The sequence below is a fragment of the Ixodes scapularis genome, unplaced genomic scaffold, assembly GCF_016920785.2.
Source record: "Ixodes scapularis isolate PalLabHiFi unplaced genomic scaffold, ASM1692078v2 PGA_scaffold0__279_contigs__length_252992795, whole genome shotgun sequence".
Taxonomy (NCBI): Eukaryota; Metazoa; Arthropoda; class Arachnida; order Ixodida; family Ixodidae; genus Ixodes; species Ixodes scapularis.
Window position 1 is genome coordinate 216,596,737 of NW_024609835.1, and position 22,851 is coordinate 216,619,587.

The 22,851-nt window shown below is 44.1% G+C and overlaps 1 protein-coding gene across 1 annotated transcript in view; it reads right to left on the minus strand.

The window, feature by feature from the left end:
• Positions 1–22,851, minus strand: part of LOC8033560 (hemicentin-1) — a 211,206-nt gene that overhangs the window by 47,815 nt on the left and 140,540 nt on the right. Inside the window, exons 7-8 of the mRNA XM_040500344.2 lie at positions 18,040–18,372; positions 7,931–8,185 (exon numbers count right to left, since the gene is read on the minus strand). Of these exons, the coding sequence (XP_040356278.1) occupies positions 7,931–8,185; positions 18,040–18,372 (588 nt within the window). The remainder of the gene's footprint in view (positions 1–7,930; positions 8,186–18,039; positions 18,373–22,851) is intronic.

Here is a 22,851-nt window from a genome sequence, read left to right on the forward strand (position 1 = left end):
GGCGAAGGAATCGATGGGAGCTCCGCTGCATGCGCGACGCCCTTCTCCCATGTAACCTTGGCTCGAGAGGACCCTTGGTCAGCGTCGTGAAGAGGTTTTCAGAGGCACTCGGCGATAGGGACATTAAAATGCTGAGGTAACGGCACACTTTTCGTAAGACGGAGTGGTTAAAGCCTGTTCCCAATATCCCGTTGCCATCGAGTGTCGTTCCAGAAAGCAATAGAAAATAGCACCGGGGAACCCTCTACGTCTCGACTCTTCTTCAAAGTCGTTTTTATTTGTTGTGATAATCATTTTATTTCTCGTTTTGCTGGCGCTCTCGCGATAAAATAAGTACACAAAGCTCTTCCCTCGGGCTTGATCCCAACTTTAAGGTGCGCACAAGTTTGCAGACAGAATAGGGAAGGTGAGAGTACAGTAGTGTGCGATATGAAGGTGAACGCCGAGCCGTCGACCGCTCCGTGCTATCAGCGCCATGAAGCGGCTGCCGTGGCAGCCACGTCTAGGCGCTGATAGCACGGAGCGGTGGACGGTCCGGCGTTCACCTACATATCGCGATAAGAAAGCAAGGCGTCACGGCAGCCGCCTCATCGCGCTGATAGCACGGAGCGATCGATGGTTCGGCGTTCATCATCATATTGCCGGCGGGTGTACGTGCAGGTCGCTCTCAAAATTTTAATTGTTCTCGGAGTTTTCTTTGAAGACTGTTCCGAAAATTGTAGATGCATGGGCATAAACACAGAATCCTCAATGTCAGCATACTTTAAAATCAGGTGAAATCAACGGTCCTGATGAATCGATAGAAGCAACCGAGTGTATACCCAAATAAATGCGATAGCGCGAGCACAGTGTGACAATACAATTTGCCACGTGCCTCGCGCCTAAGCTTTGATTGGCTTGCCATGGTCGTAGAATATTCTTTTGGTCACGTTATGCTGAAACAGTGTATTAAAAGGCGTTATTTTAGAAGAAGTACACAACCGCCAAAGCATTGTAGCCTGAGCCTTAAGAATGTATACGCCTATCTGAATTTGAGCAGTCTTGAGAAGAAAAATGTGTGAAATTTAAAAATATACTCCCTCGTGCTTCCGCATGATTTTAGTTTACAAAGTAACAAGACTCAATGTATTTATCCTGATAAATATAAAAAATGAAGACTGCGTCTTAGTGTAGAGTGATTTTGCTGATCTAGCAGTATGTGGCATATGTATATCCGTGTCGCGTTTTGGGTATTGACGCACTTAGCTGGCAGCTACCTCAAAGCCGCATCTTCATGAACATTCAAGAGTTGAATCCAAATCACTTTTCACAACCACGTGTTTTATGCGCTCTAAAGTGAAAAGTACTCGTCATACATGTACAAAAATATTTTGGCAAAAGGTATTAAAATAACGATGGTACGTTTTTAAGCATTTTTCTTATTTTTTTTCAAAGCAGGGTAAACAGCCCAGATTACATCATGGACGCACGTATGAGAAAACTTCTACCCTAAACAGAGAAAATAAAGCGCTTTATTTAAATACATATTTTAATCAAGTTATATCTCCTACGTGTTCCAAAAAGCGAAAAACGACACCAACAACTGTCCCCAAAATACGAGCACTCGCCGAGCGAGTCAAGACAGCGTGTTTCAATTACGGCACCGTAATCCCGCATTTCCGCCATCTCCCGCCGAATGCCACCAAAGGGTTTGCTTCGTTGCTCAGTAGGCCGCGGATTCTAATCCGGGTCAGTGTAAACTTCCAGGGCAATCTTGCCACCGCTCGGTGCTGCCACTTCCACTGCACACACGCGTACGAAACTGGGGACGCCTTGGAAGAAAATTCAGCGGACGAGAACGAGAGAGAAAGTGAGACACAGACAAAAAGATAGAAGGCTCGATGTGGCCCACGGACATAAATAACATGAAATGTAAACAAACTCAATCTGCGTCACAAAAACGTTTCGGTAAATTTTTTTTTGTGCAATGTTTGAATACATTTTTTTTTTTGGCGCGAACTTAGAGAACCCGCATCACATCCGATCCAAAGGGACACACTCAAGCTGAGAATAACATCAACGCCGGGCTTCAAGCATATTCGCCACCAGAAGCGGGGGAAATATATTTTCGAATCATATTTTTTTTTTCTTCCTCGCTAGATTGCTAGCTCTTCCGTGTAGACGGCGAATATGCACGATAACATAAAATGCATTTATTCTGTCCTTTTTTTTTTTTTTGTTAACAAAGGAAACTTAGATAGCCAAAATAAGAACTTCAGGAATCGGGAGCGTATAACGGAGCAGTAGACAAAAAAAAAAAAGAAGTGTACTGGAGAGAAAAATAGTTGGGACCCCACAGAATGGGAACGTCGCACCGCAGAGACAGCAGCCCTGCGTTGGCGAGCGGGCACGGAACTCATAACCGCGTACGTGTCTTCGCGTGGCCCGACCTGTTTTCACGCGGGCCCTTTCGTCGATTCCGCGGGCGGTTGGGTTATTGCCTGGACGACCACGAATGCCAAGGCCCGTCACTTGAAGGCAGCCGCACTGACGACTCTTCCTCCAACCGCACAGCTCTCCGCCTCCCCCCTCCTCCTCCCCCAAAAGTGCAAGTTCTAACCCGCGGTGGGTTTACGCAGTCCGAGGCTCTTCTAAAACAAAATATATGCGCAGAATGCACTTGAGAAACCCCAGCATGAAACAAGTGCACTCGGAGGCTGTTCACGTTTCAAAGGTTCCCGCGTCGCTTTGCTTCCTTCATCGCAATCCTTCCACCCGTTTGTTATATCGTTTTTTTTTGTTTTTTTTTATCTCTTCCCTATTTTGTTACGAAAGGGAACAGAGTTGGCTGGAAAAGGAATAATACGAGTTTTGGTTTAACGCTGTCCCTCGCTCGTTCTACTATGCCCGGCCCTTCTTCGCTCTTCTGAAGATATTTTGGCCGACTCGCAGTGACTTTTATTTCCCTGAAAGATAGCGAACGTGAATGGCGACCGAGCTTAAGTCCTTATAGGTCTCTATCTTTAGAGTTGGGCCTACTGATCGTTGCTTTTTTTTGTGTGTGTTTTTAGAGGCGTCTTTGATGGCGGAAGGCGGGACTGTGTGAGTGGCAAAAAAAGTCCGGAGGTTGGGAAGGGCGAGAGCGAAATAGCTTGACGCCGATGGACGTCACCCGGAGAACGCGCGAACAAAAGAAGCTCTTGGATCGATAACTCCGGAGGAAAAGAAGGGAAGCCGGAAAGGCATGCCGCGCGACGCCAGCTTGATATAGAAAGCGATTAAGTTGAAATTGAACTCAGTGAGAGAAGATAGCTTTCACGACACAAGGCTGACGCGGATGAGGGCAAAAATGTCTGGATGCGGAGAGAAATAGGAAAAGAAGCAAGACATTTTCCAGTCAAGACATGTCGGTCGGCTGTGCTCGGGAGAGCGCTACTATAGCAGAGCAAACAATCAGACACAGGCCGCGGCACACGCAATGGCTTTCGTTTTGTACGCTGTTCGTCGCGCCGTGGAGTAGGCCGTTGCTCGAGGCTTTTATATCCGCTCGGGACAGCGTTGGCGACTTGGCGTTTCTTCCCGCATCGCCGTAAAATAACGTGTCTCTAGACGGCTTTTCAACTTGATGGCCAATTTAGGTTGCGGCTGCAGTTTTTGTGCGAAATGCCTGGGCCTTATTGAACAGCGATAAGACAAGAGGCGACGGAGCTTTCTTAAACAAAGTATATTTAATGTTTCAAGGAGGTGCATGTAGGGCTAGCGTCAAACACATCTGTGAAATTACAACTTTGGCGCTACGTGTGATACTTGAAATATATTTTGTTTTGTGTACATTTGGAATATAATTAAGATAAAAAAGAGATGATGTATCAATTTAGTTACCACCTACACTAACTGGTTTTGGACATTGCTTGCTAAGAGCTTGTCTACACACCTCCTCTTTTTTTGTTCCAGAAAGTGGATGTTAAACACAACTTGAATGTAATTAAAATCAGGGTATGTTTCGTAAAAGCATTAAAATAAATAAAAATGTATAAAATCTTCTTCACTTTCATTCGACGTTGAAATCAGGTCAACGCCGCAAAGCCAAGCATCAAAACAGGACCAGGTGTAGACACCCTTTAGGTCACATATTTCACATACGCCTAGATACAAGACCAGAGCGAGTATATCATTTTGACCTAAACATGATTGTTTGCGAACGGAAATTTTAACTAATGTGGGAGAAGCTGTTGGTCTCTTTGCCAAGGAAGAAGAAAGCAAGTGCTCCGTTACCCAACCAAGTCCTTTTCCTGGGAGGAGCGCAAGCGCCCAAGGAGGTCACCGAGATCTTGGAACTTGGACCGAAGTTCAGCATCCAGCCCACTCCTAAACCCATTGAGAAACTCTGCCTGGCGAGAACCCTCGCTGACCGAGTCATTCCGGAAGAAAGGGAGCGATGCATTTCAGAGGCCGTCGACGTCATCAGAAGTAAGCCGAACAACAGGAGAGAGACGATAAGGACACGCAATGTGGTGACATACTTCAGGGAGAGCCAACTCAAGCTTCTGACTGCGGACAAGGAGGGAGGTTTCGTGGTTCTGCCTGAAGGGCTCTTCGGTGAAAAGTCCCACGCCGCCATCCTCAAGAACTTCAGGCAAGTGAACAAGATTTCCCTCAGCAAAGTCAAGACGTCTGCCAGGGATCTGTGTGACAGGCTGCAGCTGAGCCAGCTCGCGAAGAAGATACAAGCCGCCAAAAAACTCAGTCTGGATGTGTTCTTTAATGTCAAGACCCACAAAGTAAACTTTCCGTTTAGAGCGATCGTAACGGAAAGGGATACGTGGCAAAAAGAAGTCGGGGGCTTCCTTAGCAGGCAGTTGGCCGGCCTTGAATTGAGGGACCCATTCCTGGTGCGGAACTCGGAGGCTGTCATAGAATTTTTGGCGAAGGGCGACCAGTCCTACGGTGGAGGCTTTTCTATTGACGTGGAGGACCTTTTCTATTCCATCCCGCATGATAAGCTGTTCCCAGCGGTAAAAAACTGCATTGAAGAAAACGATGAAATATGCTTTAGAAATTCGAGCGGAGTAAGTGTGGAATCTTTTTTAGAGTTACTAGAATGCTATCTTACCTCAACCTTTGTGTCCTTTGGGGATGGCGTTTATGTTCAAAAGCGAGGCATATGTATCGGTTCCCGTGTTGCGCCAGTGCTTTGCGATATATTTTTGGCTGGATGTGATAAGAGAATATGCAATGATATTGAAAAAATGGGGAAGTTCACAATCTGTCGGTATGTCGATGATTTCTTGGTGCTTGCCCCTAAGTCCGTTACTGTTACCATGGACTTAATCAGCGATGTGTTGGATTGTTTTAACTTGAATTCACACGGATTGACGTTCACCCATGAAACTATGACGAGGGGAAGGCTTCAGTTTTTGGATTTGAGCCTCAACTTCGAAGGTGACCATGTTTGTTGGAAATATGAGCCGCGAACTAAGAAAGGGGTTCTGCCCTTCAATTCTGCGCAATCCAAACTCGTTAAAAGGGGAACAGCATCGTGCCTAATGAGAGCCTCCCTTGCAAAATCATGCCACCATGTCGCGGATGAAAGCTTCCTCACGCAGGTGAATCGTCTAAAACGAGGAGGGTACCCCGATCGCTTCTTGGTGGAAGTAGCGGATAACCTTGTTTCCAAGATGAAAAGAAAAGATGACGATCATATTCCTTCCAGACAACTAACAAGACCGGCGGTGATTCCTTATATTCATAACCTTTCGCACAATCTAAAAAAAGTGGCGGCTCATTTTGAAGTGCCAGTGGTGTTTTCAGCGCCGCATAAGCTGTCTCACTTGTGTTCAAAAATAAACAACAAAAAGGGAGAGGGTAAGGTGTGTCAAAAGAAACACGCTAATCAATACGTGGAGTGTGCAACGTCAGTGGTGTATAACATACCATTGAGTTGCGGGAAATCGTATGTCGGCCAAACGGGGCGTTGCATAAATGAAAGGGCCAGAGAACATGCCTGGTCAGTCAAACAGTCCCCGTCGGGCAATCTTGCGGTGCATTGTGATAGGTGCCCATGTAGCCCGGAATTGGAAAAAACAACAGTTCTGGGCAGATACGAAAACAAAACAGCGCGAGAAATACACGAGGCATTCCGCATAAGAGAGCAAGGGGTGAGTCTGTGTATTAGTGCGCCGTCACTGCACTTAACTGATAAAGAGTTTTTCTTTTTGAGCCAACACCCTGATAGACGGTATTAATAGTCAATGTTGTTTTCAATAAACCTTCAGTTGTGAGTGCGCTTCGTCTCTGTCCCCTTCTTGGTCCTTGTTTATTCGGCGCTTTCCATTCAATTTTAACTAAATGCGTAGTCTAATACGGAGGTCAAGCGATATATTACTGTAACGGTCATTCTTTCTCGTTTGTTTGCAGCATCCAATCATTTTGTCCCCGACGGCCTTATGAACCTCCTCCTCCCGCCCCCTTTAACATCGCGTTAATTAATTGAACGTTAAAATTGCTGCCCTCAGCGAAACGTACCTTTTACTCTCAGATTCGTTCCATAGGAGAAGAAAAAAGGAGTGCTGAGCCGCCAGGCCAAAAACTCTAGCACGCAAAGCTAAAGCCGAGAACAAAAAAATAGAAATAAAAAAAAACACACACATAGGAGGAAGTGACTGTTTTAATTTTTTTTTATTCCCAAAATTTTGTTAATGAAAATAAAGAAAATAAAAGAAAAATACCAGTCGTATTCGACTACTGAAGTCAAGAAAGCCATAAGCTTTTTTTTTGTTCAGGGCCTCGCTTGCGAGCGGCACCTCGAGTTGCTTAAAGGACGTTTTCTTCCTGAGTACCTTCAGCCCTAGGCAGACGACCGAGAACAGTGATGCCAAGTCTACACAGAATCGAAAAATCATATTTTTCTTCATTTTTGAAGTCATAAGAGATTTCGAGTTCCAAACAAAGTGCCCGATGCTTGGTCTTACGAGAAAAAGAAAAAAAAGCAGTGTTTTTCTAGCAACCAAATATAGCGAATCGTATGCTAAACACAGCGAAAATAGCGTATTGTCTTCCGAGGTACATAGCACAAACAAATACAGTCCTCAGCCAGGATATTCTGGCTGGTGATTAAATAAAATATACTTGAATATTAATTATAACGACAAAACCGAAGTGTAAGTTTTTACAAGAAAAAAGAAAGGACGTGCAACGTGATACCAAGGGAGCCAGTCACAAATTATGTGCCAAATTATTTCGCATTTTGTATTAAAGTTAGCGACAAGTTAATCCCCGATACATACCAATTGAACATTCAATAGTTTTCTTCTTTTTTTTATTTTAAATACGCTACTCCTCGCAATAAGCAACAAGCGTTGGCTTTGTGCTTAACAGTGTAAGCATCGTGAGTCAATATCTCCTTCCTTGTTCGTTTTTTAATGTTTTTGGCTAAATAAATTGCTTAATTTTTGCGTAAAATCCCCAGGCTATTCTTTCACGTTAGCGTACTGTGATCACCTATATCAATTTCGGTAGTGACCTTAGAAAAATATTGATACATCAGCAGTGGATGGAGGACTCTAGGAACAGAATCAGACATGAGGACTTAGTAAACTGGGACATCCACGTGTTTCTTCTCAAATTAGTTATTGCCGTTCGTATTTTTTTTAAATTTTTCAATGGGTCTGATAAATTTACCAAAGTGTTCCTAAAGATTAAAACGCGTTAAAAAGATCCATACGATCCAAGCCTGTTCAACACTCTGGTGAGCCATTTGGTGTTGAGTTTGCCTGCTCCCATCTTGCCCCCTTTTACACGAATGCCCATTCAACAACTCAGATTAGAGATACTGCGTCATAAGTAAAATAACTCAACTTAAGTATGTGGACATAAGTCGTACACTGCCCTTCGGTATTTAGACAATCCACTTGACTGTCCGAGCACTCTTCAGGACTGCTGGTTGACTTACGGCGCACGGTGACTAGCGTGGCGGCCATGGCTCTGCCGTGTCGATTGCTCACGACGCAGGTGTAGTTGCCTGCCATATCTCTAGAGGCAGTCGAGTTGAAGTAGAGCGTGGGTCCCCTGGACACCGTCAGAGCGCCCAGCCGCCACTGGTAGTCGGCCGTCGGGTGCGCCGACGCCGTGCACGTCACCTCCCGGGGAACCTCGCCCTCGGACATGTCCAGCTGGACGACGGACACATGCAGCTTCTCGGGAGGATCTGCAACGAAGATCAGACAACTGGTAGACCAAGAATCCATGTTTACAGTTGAAACGAGGAAGAGGGTATAGAGAATGATTTTTTTAAAGTTTAGAGGAATGGAAAGGGGGCAGATGTAAGGCAAACAATTGAGCCGTGAGTGAGGATTGAGCCAACGACATTCGTCTGTCCGGGCAAAGGCTTAAATACTTAGACCAGGGGTAGGCAACCTTTTCGGTGCAGCGGGCGAAATTCCCGCGAATCGGAGACGGAGCGGCAGGATAAAAAACTGGAGGGAGGGGGGGGGGGGGGGAGAGAAGGAATCAACTTCCGACCATGAAGGATTCTACGCACAGTGTACTGTTATGCCCTGTTCTACCCCTGTATCTTTCAAGGCTCTTGGGGCCCAGGTTCAGCCTCTCTCATTTTCAAGGACACTCAGCTCTGCTTTTAACGTCCAGAGACCCAGACGAACTAAAATCCGCCAGTCCAATTGCACTTTGTAAAGATGTCCTATATACAATGATTTATGCAAAACTTTTGACAGGTCGCTTCACCAAAATCTCCATAGTAATCCTCTGCTTGTGACATAAACTGTTGAAATTGACAATAGAACAAAACCGTGACTTGGAGCAGTTTATGCTGGATACTATTACCTAATTATTGATTCTTAGTGCATCACTTTTGTACACAACTTGAGCGAATATGCATAGAAAACTAACCCCCTCTTGTTCTGTTTCAGAATTAATACGTCCGATTACATAAGGTGTGCAACCGACCATGTTTCTTGCGCCATTAGTCCTCGAGAGTATGTGTGTGTGTGTTCGTGTGTGCGTGCGTGTGAGTGTGTTTGGAGGGGGGGGGGGGGGGGGGGGGCGGGGCTTTTTTGTTAGCGCTGCAGGGGCCGTATGATATGGCCTCGCGGGTCGGATTTCGCCAGCGGGCCGCCAGTTCTCGACCCCTCACCTAGACCAAACCGGTCAGTAGTTTACCCGGACAACGTTTTTGACCAACTCTCTTTTCATACTGTTAGTTCTGAATTCGCTTAAGTGGAGACACGCCTGCCACTTGCTGAATGAAGAGCCCACTAGTTTCAAGTTGTGGCGGTGACGCAGCACGCAATCTCAGCTAGCAAACGTCGGAAACACCCGTCTTCCATGTTTTTTTTTTTTTAAAAAAAGTCAGAACGCCAGCGAAGTATAGGACAATTGTAAACAAGTGTAATCAGTAAAGTAAGAATTGTCGAAAAAAGCTTGACGCGACCGAAACATTTGATTATCCATATTAGTGTTTTATATATATATCGATAGCTTTTACGGAGGACCGCGAGGCACAAAAGCGCAACCAAAGGAGAGTCTGCGGCAACACAAAAAGACAAAGAAAAGAATACCGAAACGTTCTAAAAAAACTGCTGGGCGAAATTATCATTTTTAATATGGTTAGCCATAAATTCTGGTGTTGTATAAAAACGAACGAGGCAGAGAGAGAAAAACACGGACAACACAAGTTGTCTGCAGTGCCACATATGGTCCTCTATCGCTTCGGCATTATATAACCAGAATACCCATCCTTCCGAATCCTCATGCTATTCAAGCCCTAAAATACTAATTTCTCAAATTATATTTAAACAAAGGCTTCCACAGACCCTTGTTGCTCGAGAATTCTGAAAATTAATGCAAAGAAAGAGCATTCTTAAGAACAGCCAAACAAATTTTGGATCCAGTAGCGTTTTTTGTGAAAATACGAGAGTAATGAGGGGGCTTTCGTTCGTCCCGTCGATTCATTTGTACACTAGCGGAGTTGGAAACACAAGACAAACTGGCCTGCATCCCATCTACCGCTCCCATGCCGGGGCCCAGTCCGGCCGACAGCCCGATGGTCGGCGATAACTAAGGAGAGTCCTCTTCGTCCTCTCTGCTTGGCTGCGCCTAATGTCGACGCGGGTCAAGAAAGCGGAAGCGAGGAGGCGCTCCAGTCGACAGTAATCCAGAGCAACCGGGCATCGTCCGACTGAGAGAAACGCCCTAAGGGGAGGGGCATCCTATCTCGAGATATCTCCCTTCTAGGAGATTAATTCCCAAGCAGTACGCGACACACGTCTTTTATATCAAAGCGTCATAGGCTCCGGTGGATCGGAATGGCCGAGACCTCAGAGACGACCGCCTGGCTCCGGTGGCAGATGGTCGCATCAGTGATTACTGTTCAGAACATCCGACCCATTCTTTTTTTCCTGGTTGCGCACTAAATCTTCCCCTTTCAGACTGAAGGAAGGAATCTTACATTTTTAGGGGGATGCATTCATTCTCTTTTTCATCGCCTCAGTTCTGTTTCAACAAAAACTGATACTGCAGACGGCATTATTCGAGGCCTGCGGAACCATATTCCTCTTATTCTTTTTTTTTTTTTTTTTATTTTCGTAATATAGTTGCAACTTACGAAACGGAGTGGCAGTCATAGTTTCCCCACGCTTCTTACTTTGTTATTGCCTCTTCGTGGTCCTCATCAACTGATTTCATTGGCCCATGGCATGTCTCGGAACTTGCCACTAACTACGTTTCTTCAGCTGTCGGGAATGATGTGCAATTCTGCCATGAAAAACTGCAGCACGCGGGCTTTTGATAGTAGTCACTGCACGAGAAAAGAAGTGTTGCTGGCCCGGGCGTAACCAACATTCAGATTAAAAAAAAAAACTGCGACGTCGTGTGAGCGTTACCGTTGAAGGAGTCGACAGGAATATACCAGAACATTGCTTCACTAGGCTGCAGCGGAGATCTCAAGCTTAATTTTTATAGTCAAAAATCCTTGTTTTCTATTGCATTTTCTTTTACGTGTTTCTGGTGCTTTTAGTTGGTGTGCCTGGAAGTATGACATTTCCGCAAATGAACCGATTCCGGCTCGCAGGAATTGGGGGCATTGCGGTTTTTATTTTCCGTTTTACTTCTATCTATAACTTAAGTCGTGTCAATCTATTTCGCCAGTTTACCCATCAAAAACAGAGCCAAGCAGAAGCAAACAAACGAAATATGAAAGGTTGAAACGCGGCTCATAAAACCCAGCTAGGAAATGGCGAAAGACTTGAAACGATGTAAAGGCCGCGAGTTTCTTGCCGGACTCACACTGCCTCTTTCTTTGTCGATGTCGTATCTCTTGGTAAATTACGGTTCCGTTGCCTACTTCCCCTCGCTGAAGTCGCACTACTTGTTTTGTTTGTTAGACGATTCACGTGTTTGCCTCCCTACAGCGGGCACCTCCTGCTATACGCTGCGGACGTGTTTACAATGCGTGTGGTTGAACTCCTGAAGGGCTAGAACAGATATTCCTTGTCACTGAGTGGCCGCTTTTTTTCTATTACCTTTTACACGGCCCGCCTTAGTAACGGCTTGGTGAGGAATACTGTTTTGCCATGCGAGTTCGCACCAAGACAACTCAGAAAATAAGTAGATTTGATAAGCACTACCGTATTCTATAGATACATGATACATTTTTAGGTCTCTAGAGGTGCATAACAAGATACAGGCCCGTGTCTATAGTAATGTACATATCAGATACCAACAACTCTTTTAATGAATGTTCACAAGACAACACGCCTCTATTGAAGCCTAAAGGCTGTACTTTGATCTTCCGCCCAAACTAAACTTACGCAGAATAGACTAGCAATTTAGGTTTGAATCTGTACAACGTTGCTGCTTGAAGTCAAATATTGGTACACCACGCTACTTCACTACTTGACAAGCAACGTTGCTAGATATATTAATGTTGTTGATACCGTGACGTTACGTGACATCCTCTCTTTGAGCCGTGAGTCATGCTAGTAATCGTGTGGGCACGGGAGCTCACGTCAGATGATATCATGACAAATTATAATAAAACCTTCTTTGGCTTGATGCAGGTAAAGTGGCCATGTTACCCGTAATGTCAGCGGTCATGTTGCCCCATGAGCGTATGTCACCAATCATGCGAGCAGGTAAACTGCAAAGTCCCGGTATCCTGAGCAGGGCGTTTGCTAGTAATATATAGAGGACAACGTGCCATGGATACGGCTTCGGCGCCGTGGTGGGTAAAAAGTTTGAAATTTCCTTGTGTTAAATTTTCTTGTAAATTAAAACAGACACGGCCCTGGGGTCCGAATGTGATCATCGCAAGAGCGAGTGTGAAATCTATTTGTCTCTCGAGGAGCGAGCGACGCTTGAACTTCTGGACTGTTCGGCTGAAATTACCAGTGAAGAACGCGGTTTGTCTGCCACGAAGCGTCATTCGAGGATGAAAATAAAACAAGCAAACACTGTACGTTGTGCGCTAACAAACCGGAAAAAAGTTGATTGTGTGCTTCGAACGTAGCGTCGCGGCCAAGTGATATCGGAAGCAGGCTCTACTTGTAATCGTCTGCAATTACCGGTGGGAGCCATTGGCAACCTGCGCTTTGTTTGCAAATCTCATGTGGTTTTCCTGCCGTACGCAGCTGATATGGACTGGTGGGCGAAATAATACCTAGGATAACTGCAGAAGAGTCAGCTACACCTCTCGTAATATGCGTGTTGGTGAGTCGCCAAAATAGTGCTTGTTTGTGAGCTCACGGACGGCTTAAAATATGTCATTGATAGATTACACAAACGCTGTGGCGCGACGTTCCATCAGAAGCAGAAAACAATCTTGCTTTTACTTTGGCAGAATTTGAAACCCTGGCAAACCCGTCTTCGCTGTGTAGTTTGATGAGTATATTTGTGTTAGAGAAAGATTTGGGAGCGAGTCACGTTAAATTCAAAATTAGCAGTTACAAATATCAGTGAACCAACTCCTTGAAAAAATGTTCTGCTTGCTTAAACATGTTCTAGTTTATCGGTTGTCATAATAATTGTTTTACCTTTTGCTGTTTCAAAAACCATAAAGATTAACATAATTTTTCTAGTAAGGTGATAATCCCCGTTCATAACCTCTCCTGGCATAAGCTTAGTATTAGCTGTGCATCTATATAAGTAACGTAGAACATGACGGAAATCATGAAATTTTGTGTAATAATAGCTGCGGCATCTTCTCAGCAGAAGGAATACTCCTCGCAAGTGAGCTCATTTTCGTCTTCTGCGCATCAGAAAGGAAGTAGTGGTGACGTCAGAACGCCGAGCCCTGATTGGCTGATCGCGACCCCCTATCCGAGCGTCGTCTGCTCGCAACCTTTTCTGCGACTTTCGGATGTAGAGCGAGCTCGACTTCGCCTTTCAGAGAGGGTAGACGAAATAACTCGAGCGGTACGTTGTTTTTGTCTAACAATTAGTAGACGCGCATCAAGGAGGGAAATCAAAGGACCCACTAGCGAGGTGTCCCGGGGCGCCAAGGTTTGTTTGCTAAGAACCGAGTGTGAGGGTGGTTAGTATCCGCAAGTTCCTCCCAGATACTTTTTCCCTCCTTTCGTGTGCGGCGAGACTCCTCACTCTTTAGCAGCGTCGGCGGGTTGGCGCAGTTAACGTCGTCTGCTTTACGTCTGCTAGTCAAAGCGATGGCTTCTTTATCTTTCCTGCGTCTGTCGGAGATTTACCGCTTTTTTACGGGCGAGAGTCACCGTTGCCTCGGAAAACATGGAGATGACAAGAGGAAGAGATTGACCTCTTAATCTAAAATTGAGGTCAGCGATGAAAGTATAAGACGGGAAGGGTTCACAAGGGTCGACCGGGCATATTCCATTCAGCACGCCAGCCGGTCATGGGCAGACGGTCGCCAAGTCGGAGTGTCTGCTAGGCCTAGCTGCCGTGCTCGCTTGGTCGTTGTCGGTGGAATCGTGGCCGTTAGAGCTTTTACCGGGTGTTTGTGGATCCAGCATTCTTGTTCGTCGTGGTCTATTTCAAATACTTCTTACTTTTTTCTTGCTGCTTGAAGTCGGGACGCGTGAGAAGCGCACGTAGAAAAATAAACGTCAGTCGGTCGTCGCGACCACGACGCTTTCAGCCATGCTGATTTGATCGTAAGAAATGCGTAAGACAGCTTCGGAGCTCTCGTAGGATTTCGTCGTAACCTGCACAAAACTTACGAAAATTTCGTTTCGTGAATATGAATTTGTGCTCAAGTTTTGTCTTACGCATATTTTTGGCGTATGATCGTTTTGTGAACTTGGCCGCTGCACATTCGAAAGTCGCAGGAAAGGTAAGACAGACGCAGACGACGTTGCGAGCAGACGACGTTGCAAAGGTGCAGACGACGCTCAGATAGTGGGTCGCGATCAGCCAATTAGGGCTCGGCGTTCTTACATCACCGCTACCCCCCGCGCTAGGAGCAGACGAACTTGCCCTCCGCATAGCATATATACTAAAATTCCTTCTTGCTAAAGCCACGATACTAAACCTCACATACTGACCGTTGCTAGAAGGTTAGCTGATAGCTGATAGCGATTAAGACTTCGTTACTGTACCATGGAGGGGAGTGTTGGAAACAGTCTAAGCATTTTTTTTTTCACTTTTAAATTGTCAAAGAGGAGTGTTTGAGAGATTTAATTACCCTCCTTTTACACTGTTGTCTCCATGCCACAAGTAGAATAGTTGAGAGAATGTGATTTTTAGAGACATTGTTAGGTCCACAAGGAAATTGGAATAACAACTGGAGAGAAGACAGCAGCCGATAATAATTAAGTAGACAATTTGGGGGTCACTTATTCCAAGACTAAATGTATCCAGTTTAAAATTGTGAAACCAAAACATCGCACTATATTGTGTTTGGCATAAAAAAAGCTTTAGGATAAAAATTACTTGAGTCATTCTGGTTCGAAAAAACGACTTTTAAAACTTAGTATACATAAATAACAAGTCAAACCAAAATAAAGCTAAGAAAAGAAAATGCACGCCATGGTTTTTGCTTTACTTTTAATCCACACTTGCCTGTAGTGCTCTGACAGAAAATAACAATAAAAACGTCATATTGCTTTAGGTTTCAATAAAGAAATTACGCATCGCAGAGTTGAAACCCCAGCGAACGTGTTGCTAGTGGTCGTGGTAAATTGTGATTGTTTGCGAACATGAGATTTCTGTGGTCAAGAAATAGAACAATAAAGTAAAAGCTAAAACATGTATTTATGGTTCACCTACGCCTGTTGTTTTGCAAATCAAAAATGTAATGGAAAGCACCTTTGGCATTTATTTGAAGAAACATGAAGTTACCAGAAAGAAAGAATTAAAAAAAAATATAGTGTTGCTTGCTGAAACCCTTTTTCCACGCATAGAAATGCGACCGGAGCCCACAATGCGACATTTTTCCGAATATTATGGTTAGGCAAACGTCGTTGGTTCATGAAAAAAAATTTGGTTTTACGTTATATCACTCGGTTCCTGTAATGCTACGTTTTCAGCATGTTTACATTGTTCCGTAATCTCTTTATTCAAATTAATACTACGATACAGCTTTCTGCTATTCAGAGTCAATTTATGTGCACTGACATTTTGAGCACCATTTTCTATATGGAACCATGCATATAAAAATTAATTAAAGAGCAACCTAGAAGATCAATTGTTTTGTAATCTTGCACATGCATAAAGCAAACCGTATTTAATCGTGTAATAGCCGCACTGCTTATGAAGAAAACCTGAGGGTTCGCGTTTACGCGGAGCACGCGAATTGCCAATCTCCGCAATCGACAGCATGATTCCAGCGGTTTACAGGACAGAGATAGCGTCTTCGCGCGAAAATACCGTCTGTGAAGATTGCATTTGTATGGAGAATTGGTGCTCCCAATCTAGTTTTTTGCTATGTAATTTATGCGGAACGCGATGATTGGGTGCATATGCGTTTTGCGAGAAAGCAGACGCAATGGCCTTGTTCATAAGTAGTGCGGCTATTACTTGAGTTTATACGGTATATCACTAGTCTGGGAGGTCATTCCTTGAATGTCAAATATTAATGAATAGCGATTAGAGCGGTTATACGGCCATTCAGGATTGAGTTGGGCCCCAGAATTAATTAAAATTAGAACGCACGGGGGCCAATCCAGCATACTACGAGTTGTCTTCGATGTGAGGCATGTTTCTGGCACAACGTGCCTGCCGCATTTTCAGCTCAGCGTCGGTCGATTCATCGCAAAGTATGCTACGCGATCGTATAACTGATTAAATCGGGGCTGTACTCAAGAAAGTGCTGTGAAGATGTGTAACCAGCTGCGTTTTGAGACACGCAGAAAAGAAAGCAACATAATAGGCAACGACCTGATGTCAACAAATGAACACGAAACTGTAAAATAAATAGAAAGGTCCCTTGAATGCATTACCTTTTGAAATGACTTTAACTTTTATTGAATATATGTTCGGGAGGTTAATACCCCCAGAAACTAATTTCACAGCGGGCAGAGCATTATTAACAGAGTTCGGTGTAAACAGGTGCCCATTAAATGTAAGGCTATTATAGAACTAAGCCTCCATGAGTATAATCTAAATAATACGAATAGGCATGCTATAAAAAAGGGCTGAGATGTTTTAATCAGGGCGGAACAATTTAGGATAAAGGAATCGTAAATTGTTTTATATTTGTGGCGGTAAATTCACTTTACATTTTTTTTAACTTCCTTTGCTGTACATTCTTCCATGATTGTAAAATTCTCTCTACTATTCAAATAAAGTGGAAAAAGATGGGCCTACCCACTTCAGTGTTTTTAGAGCTCTGTAGTTTTAAACACCCTCCTTAGAGGTGGCTTCTGCTAGTTTGTTATTTTTTTTTTAAGGAACAGTTCACTTATATTTGTTCACTTATATCAATTCTCAATCAACGACAGTCTTCGCGTCGATCACCCGCACGACACCCGCACGAAAAATCACTAGTGCTAGCCGATTAAACTGTCGGGTTCATTATACGCTAAAAGAGGATAAAAGGAAGCGACAGGTGGCAAAAGAAGTCGCATGGCTTAGCGTCACGCTGGAGGCATAAGGTCTCTGCATGACTCGAACACTTTCTGACTCGAGTAGAATATCCATGACTTAACAAACCATGCGGCTTTTTAAAGTACGTAGACAGGTTCACAGAACTAGAAATATATATTTAATTGATTACGTGTATACACATTTGCATTTAAACTTATTATACTAGATCGCTAATTATTTTAGTTAAGTTGAAATCGCGCAAACCACGTACACTTCTGCGGAACCTTGAAGGCTGGGTAGTAGTAAATGCATCACGCGTAACTCAGAGGTTCGCTTTAATGACACTTGTACAGCTTGATTTTCGATATTGGTTAAATTTTGGCGCCGAAAGACCAGTTGGTTGCAAGTGTCCGAAATCCGCCCTCCCCTCCACCCTCCTCCCCTCCCTCCTTCCGCTCTGCGTCCAGTAGCGATGCAAGCCGTTCAGATGTCCTCTAGAAAAGTAGCCCTAAATAAATGTTTCCTGTTATAAGAGCCTAATTGAAGCACCGTCCTAGCGAGTCCCGGGAAGGAGTTAGGAGCCATGTATATAATTATTTATTTTTCTGTAATGTGGTGCCTCCGGTGCAGAAGGCAAGAAATAAAGCGTATCGTAAAAGTCTGAACACCCAGAAAATATTCATGTGTCCACATTGTTTTTTCTACACAATGTGAGTTAATCACAAGAACGCAGGAGCGCGACAACCAAATCACGAGGCGGTAGATACTGTTCGATATTAACGCGCCATTCCCGCATAAGAAAATTGCGATTCAGGCGGAAATATCCGACCTCTGCAGAAAGATGGGAAAGACCTGGAGCGTGTTTCACGTATTTTCTGAACGCATATTAGCAACGCACATTATCGTATCTCAATTGCCAGTCCAGGAAATGAACTGATAGTGCACAAGCCTTCAGAAAAAGGCTCTTGTTCTACGTGCCAGCAAACTACGGTGCGGCAACACACTTTGTATTCAATCACAATAACACAAAGACGAGAAAGAGACACTCACATTCCACACGGAAGAGCATGCTGCTGGAAACCGGCGGACCAATCTCGTTTCCGGTGCTCTGGCAGGTGAAGGTGTTGAAGTCGAACGAGGATGGCGGCAGGTGGCTCATGTTCCACGAGAGCACCGATGCCACCGAGTGAAAGTGACCTCCACCCTCGGGCCTGACGGCGTTGCTCACTTGGAAGAAGGGCGAGTCCGCCAGGCTGTCGTTGTTCCGTAGCCAGCTCACCTCGCACAGCGGATCGCATTCGACCACGCACTCGAGCGATACGGCACTCGCGTTGCGCAGGCTGCCGCCGGTCACCGGCAGAGGGCGCACGAACGACGGAGGAGCTAAGGGAAAGAAATGACCTTGAGAGTTACCATACAACCAATCGCTCTACTAGACGTGGCTTGCATTTACGTCACAGCACCAGACATTTTGGGGACAGCCCTTTTGAGCGCGCACCACTTGAAGCACGCACTTCCTCACGCCATCAAATACGAATACATGAAAGGATAAAATATCAAGGATCGGGACGGACACAGAACTTTCTTTTTTCGTCCCCGTCCTGGTTGCTTTAAATCCTTTAATGCATTCGTATTTATGTAGCAACGCGCGTTTTTCAGTTCGTTTTTTTTTTTTTTTTTTTTTTTATCGTACCATCACATTTGTTTCACTCAAATATGACAATTACGAATGTCCATGAACATCGAGCAATGACGTCCCGTGCAAGTCTTGTACATCCACTGACAGCTTGGGAAAGGGACGTCCTGGCGCTCTGGAGCATCTCATCACCGCTGTGCGTACCCAATGAGGTACTGGCATCAGCCTATAGGAGCACCAATGGACAAAGCACACAGCAAGAAGCGGGATCATAGAAGACCAAAACCTGCGTTCCTTAAGCTGTCGGTGTCTATAGGGGAATAGGCAAAAACCCTGAAAATCCAGTACACCGGCCCCGATATGCACTCGTGTCTAGAACGGCCGGCCGAGTGCATCCTTGGTGTTCTCTCCTTTAAATCGGGAGAGGTAGCTCCTGCTACCTGCAGTCGTGGAAACGCGTCTAGAAAGTGGAGACAGCCGTGTCTGCTGTCGTAGCGAATCCGGTGACTCAGTGTGCCGGAGACTGCCTTCTCCCTCAGCGCCATCGCGACAGGCTACAGCGTGGAAAAAGCATTGCGCGCGCGTTCTTTCGGCCGTGGGGTGCCGTCACAGCTAGGGGTCGGTTTTCGTGCTGTAGGCGCGCTGCGTTAAGTAAATGAGCTCACTGGAATGATTTTATTCTAGTTTGGCATTAGCTGTAGATATACAAATGAACACGAGTGGTGAAACAAAATAAACATATGAGATTTCCAGACAAACTGGTGGCGGGTGAAAACTTATGGTTGCGGTGTCACGGGAACGGCAGGAAAATATAATACATTAAAAGGTTTATCTCCCAATTTTTCTTTTGTTCAGCCTCAGACAAACTGGCACAGTATTTTGTTGCACCACAAGTCTGATCGTAGCCGAGGCTACGGACGGAGAAGGCCATGCAAGTAGTGTCAAAGGGGAAAATCGCGGCGCGCGCCATCTTTCAGTGCGCGTGCTATCACCGAGAAGGTCATTAAACTTCGCACATTGGGTTTCTATGCACATGCTTGCAAGCATTCTAGCCTTCAACTCTGCTTTTACTCACAGTGAATCCATGTATACGCTTAAAATCTAAGTAAAATATTTTTTAAAGCTTTAGTTGAAGTAGATTATACAGGTACTGGCTTTGACCTTCGTTAAACTTCGGTCCCTAACATTGCAGCCTGTCCAGTCATCCGTGCCTCGCTGATACCCAGACAAAGGTCATAACAGGAGTGGAGAGTGGGAAGGGCACAACGTGGGTGAAGCTTTTGGACACATAAAAGTTTGTGCGTTAGTCATGCAGCTAAAAGGGCTTCGCCAAGCGTTAGTAACAACAAGGTCTGCGATGCATATTTTCTTTGGCTACATCTGCATTCACGGGCGCTGCTGTAGAGCGAATTTAATTAAGTACAAGAAGTCTCGAAAATGACTGAAGAGTTATTAGTCTATTTGTGAGTCTAATTAGAAAAAAGTTGAAAATGTTAAACTGTGTTGTTGACATAGTTTGCTGTAATGATGCACAGAACTTCACATTGAACGGAAAAAATTACGCAAAGTGCAAAGTCTTTTACCTGATGAGAACCGTGCACACCTTAAATATGCGAAGAGCTTCTGCTTTGCACTTTGGCAACTCATTCTGTGTCACTTCAAGTGAAATATGCAGTCACTCCGCTGCAAATCGAGCCAAGGTTAACCTTGAGTCACACCAAACAAATGCTTTGTATCAGGAGTCTCAACGACTTCCGCTGTCAAGTCCTTCATCTTCTCTCCTCTTTCACTAGAATATACTTGTCTCATGCTAATATGCAATCGTTTTGATGCTGACTTTTAAATAATACGCTATTATAGCTTGGTTAGAGTGTATCTTTTAACTTATGTGAATAGGATCAACGTAAAATACCTACTAGTTATTATTTTTTTGCGCCAGGTTTATCTTCAAACAACAAGACATGACCTTCTATCTGAAGCTGATGATCTTTTAAAGGTTACATGAGGAAACGCTCTGTAATGCGGCATTGTTAGTCATTCCCATACTCTTACTTGAATTCGGACCCTACCCCCCCCCCCCCCCCCCCCCCCCCTGTTTCTTGAACAGATGCCCCAACTTTCGAACAAACGTGAACAAAATGTGTCCTATGGACGTTTTCTGTTTGCTATCATTCTCTGTCATGTGGGTTTCGTATCTGGTACGCGGGACGCAAATATGATGTAACATATCAACATGAAACATTGGAGATAATGTTGGTGAGGCAAAACAAGAATATGTGACGATCACGCAGTTTTTGTATCATGCATTTTTCTTTTTTCCAGCGGCGTGGACAGAACAAAACGATGTTTTACCGCATACAAAAAGTGACGACATTCAAGATGGCTGCGCCCTTGTCGAAAAGGTGTAGAGTCCAGAGTTTTCGAAGTTTTTGCGCCCGGTCGTATTATGCCGACTGGAGACCGCATAGCGGTCACTTCGCGCGGACTGCACTGCCGTTGAGAAGAATACCTTTTCTACACGCCGTGTTAAAACCATAACAGGATAAAAAAAATGGAAGTCTTAAAGAAATCGCATAGGCTCCACATTACGCGGCGTACAACAGTGATTTCCGCAGTCCCCTGCGCTGCAAGCGCTATCTGGTGTCGGGAGTAGAACGCCGCCCGCGTTTGATTGCGAGGCTAAAAATTACATGATCTATGACCCGTCCTGAAAAGTCCTTGGGTGGTCATTTTAGCATAGATAAGTACTGCAGAAATCTAAATAAAATATACTAATTTAATCAGCACTATTTTGCATATTCCCACACTTCAAATTTGCGAAAATGGTTTAGTACATATTACTTTTATCTGGGTAATTATCAAAATTGGTCGTGACCCAACTGCGTGAACAGAGAAACCACGGCAGCCTTGTACACGTTACTTAAAAAGACTTAATCGATTACAATTACAATTAACCATGGTTCAAAATGTATTCAGTTAAATCACTCGATTCCTTGTGAAGAAAAATAGTCGTGTGCTACTCGGAGAAAAGCTGTGATGTTCTAGATTAGTCGAGATTTTAAAAACCACAAATTCCTTCTCGGTTTAAAAACGACCCTGTCGTAGCTTTCATTATTGAATTAGAATCATGAAACTACATCCCACTTACTTCCTGAAACCGCCAATTTCGATACACAATTTTCCTGTCGGAGGTTTGGTTTGAGAATTCCTTGATAGTAAAATTGTACAAAGAGAGCTTGCCATTAAAAAGATGAGCAAAAATATTAAAGGTTACAATTAATCTTAGTACTTGCAAAAAAATAACAGATTACTCTTATCATCACTTCCTAATAAATGTTGTCATACTATTACAAAATTACTCCAAAAATTGATTCCATCACATGTAATTTATTACACGTAATGAGTGCCAGAAAAGACTGAAAAGAAGTTACTTTTTGTCCTTCGCTGAAAATGCACACGTTTTACTATTTCAAAAATATATATGAAGGCCTCGAGAAAAAATGCAATGTACTGTAGATCTCTATATTCCCCTCTCCGATAACCTTTATCTTTCAATTCATTCGTTTATTTTGTTACTGATATGATGAAAATATTATATTTGAAATGTTGTGGAATTCATTCAATAGGGTGTATTAATTTTGCAGTCTATGTTAGAGCGCAAATTTTATATTTTTTTCAATATTATTTGTACTGCTGAATGTTAAAAACCTGCGAAGTGCAGGCTGGTTGCCGTCTGTCAGTTATAAGGATGCAGAAGCCTCGTCAAGTTCAACGTTTTGATTTCTTTCCTCTGTAGTCTCCATAAATGTTCACGATGTCTGATAGGAAACAAAAATTTTAATTAGTTGATCAAATTCTCATACTGCAAAATAAATATGACTATTCAACATCCAGTGAAAGGCTCTCATACACTGATCACCATCGTCAGTTCTTAAGCGATGTAGTTATTAGGGACATGGTCTAATGTAGTTTGATGCAGAGGTCGTGGCGTTTACGAACTCGTTGGTGTTGATCATGTCTGGTTTAGAGGTATTAGCACCCGACAGATTAGAAGGAGTAAACGGTTAAAGATTATTTAAAAACTCGGGTGCTTATATCTCTCATATATAAACAGAGAATAAACGACATAATCTGAGGTCCGGCATTCACTGGGGCCTTTCCGTAGTGAGGGGTAATTTGACGTTTCGCGCGCGTCCAAGAAAGCAAAACTGAAGTCTCTTTATAGG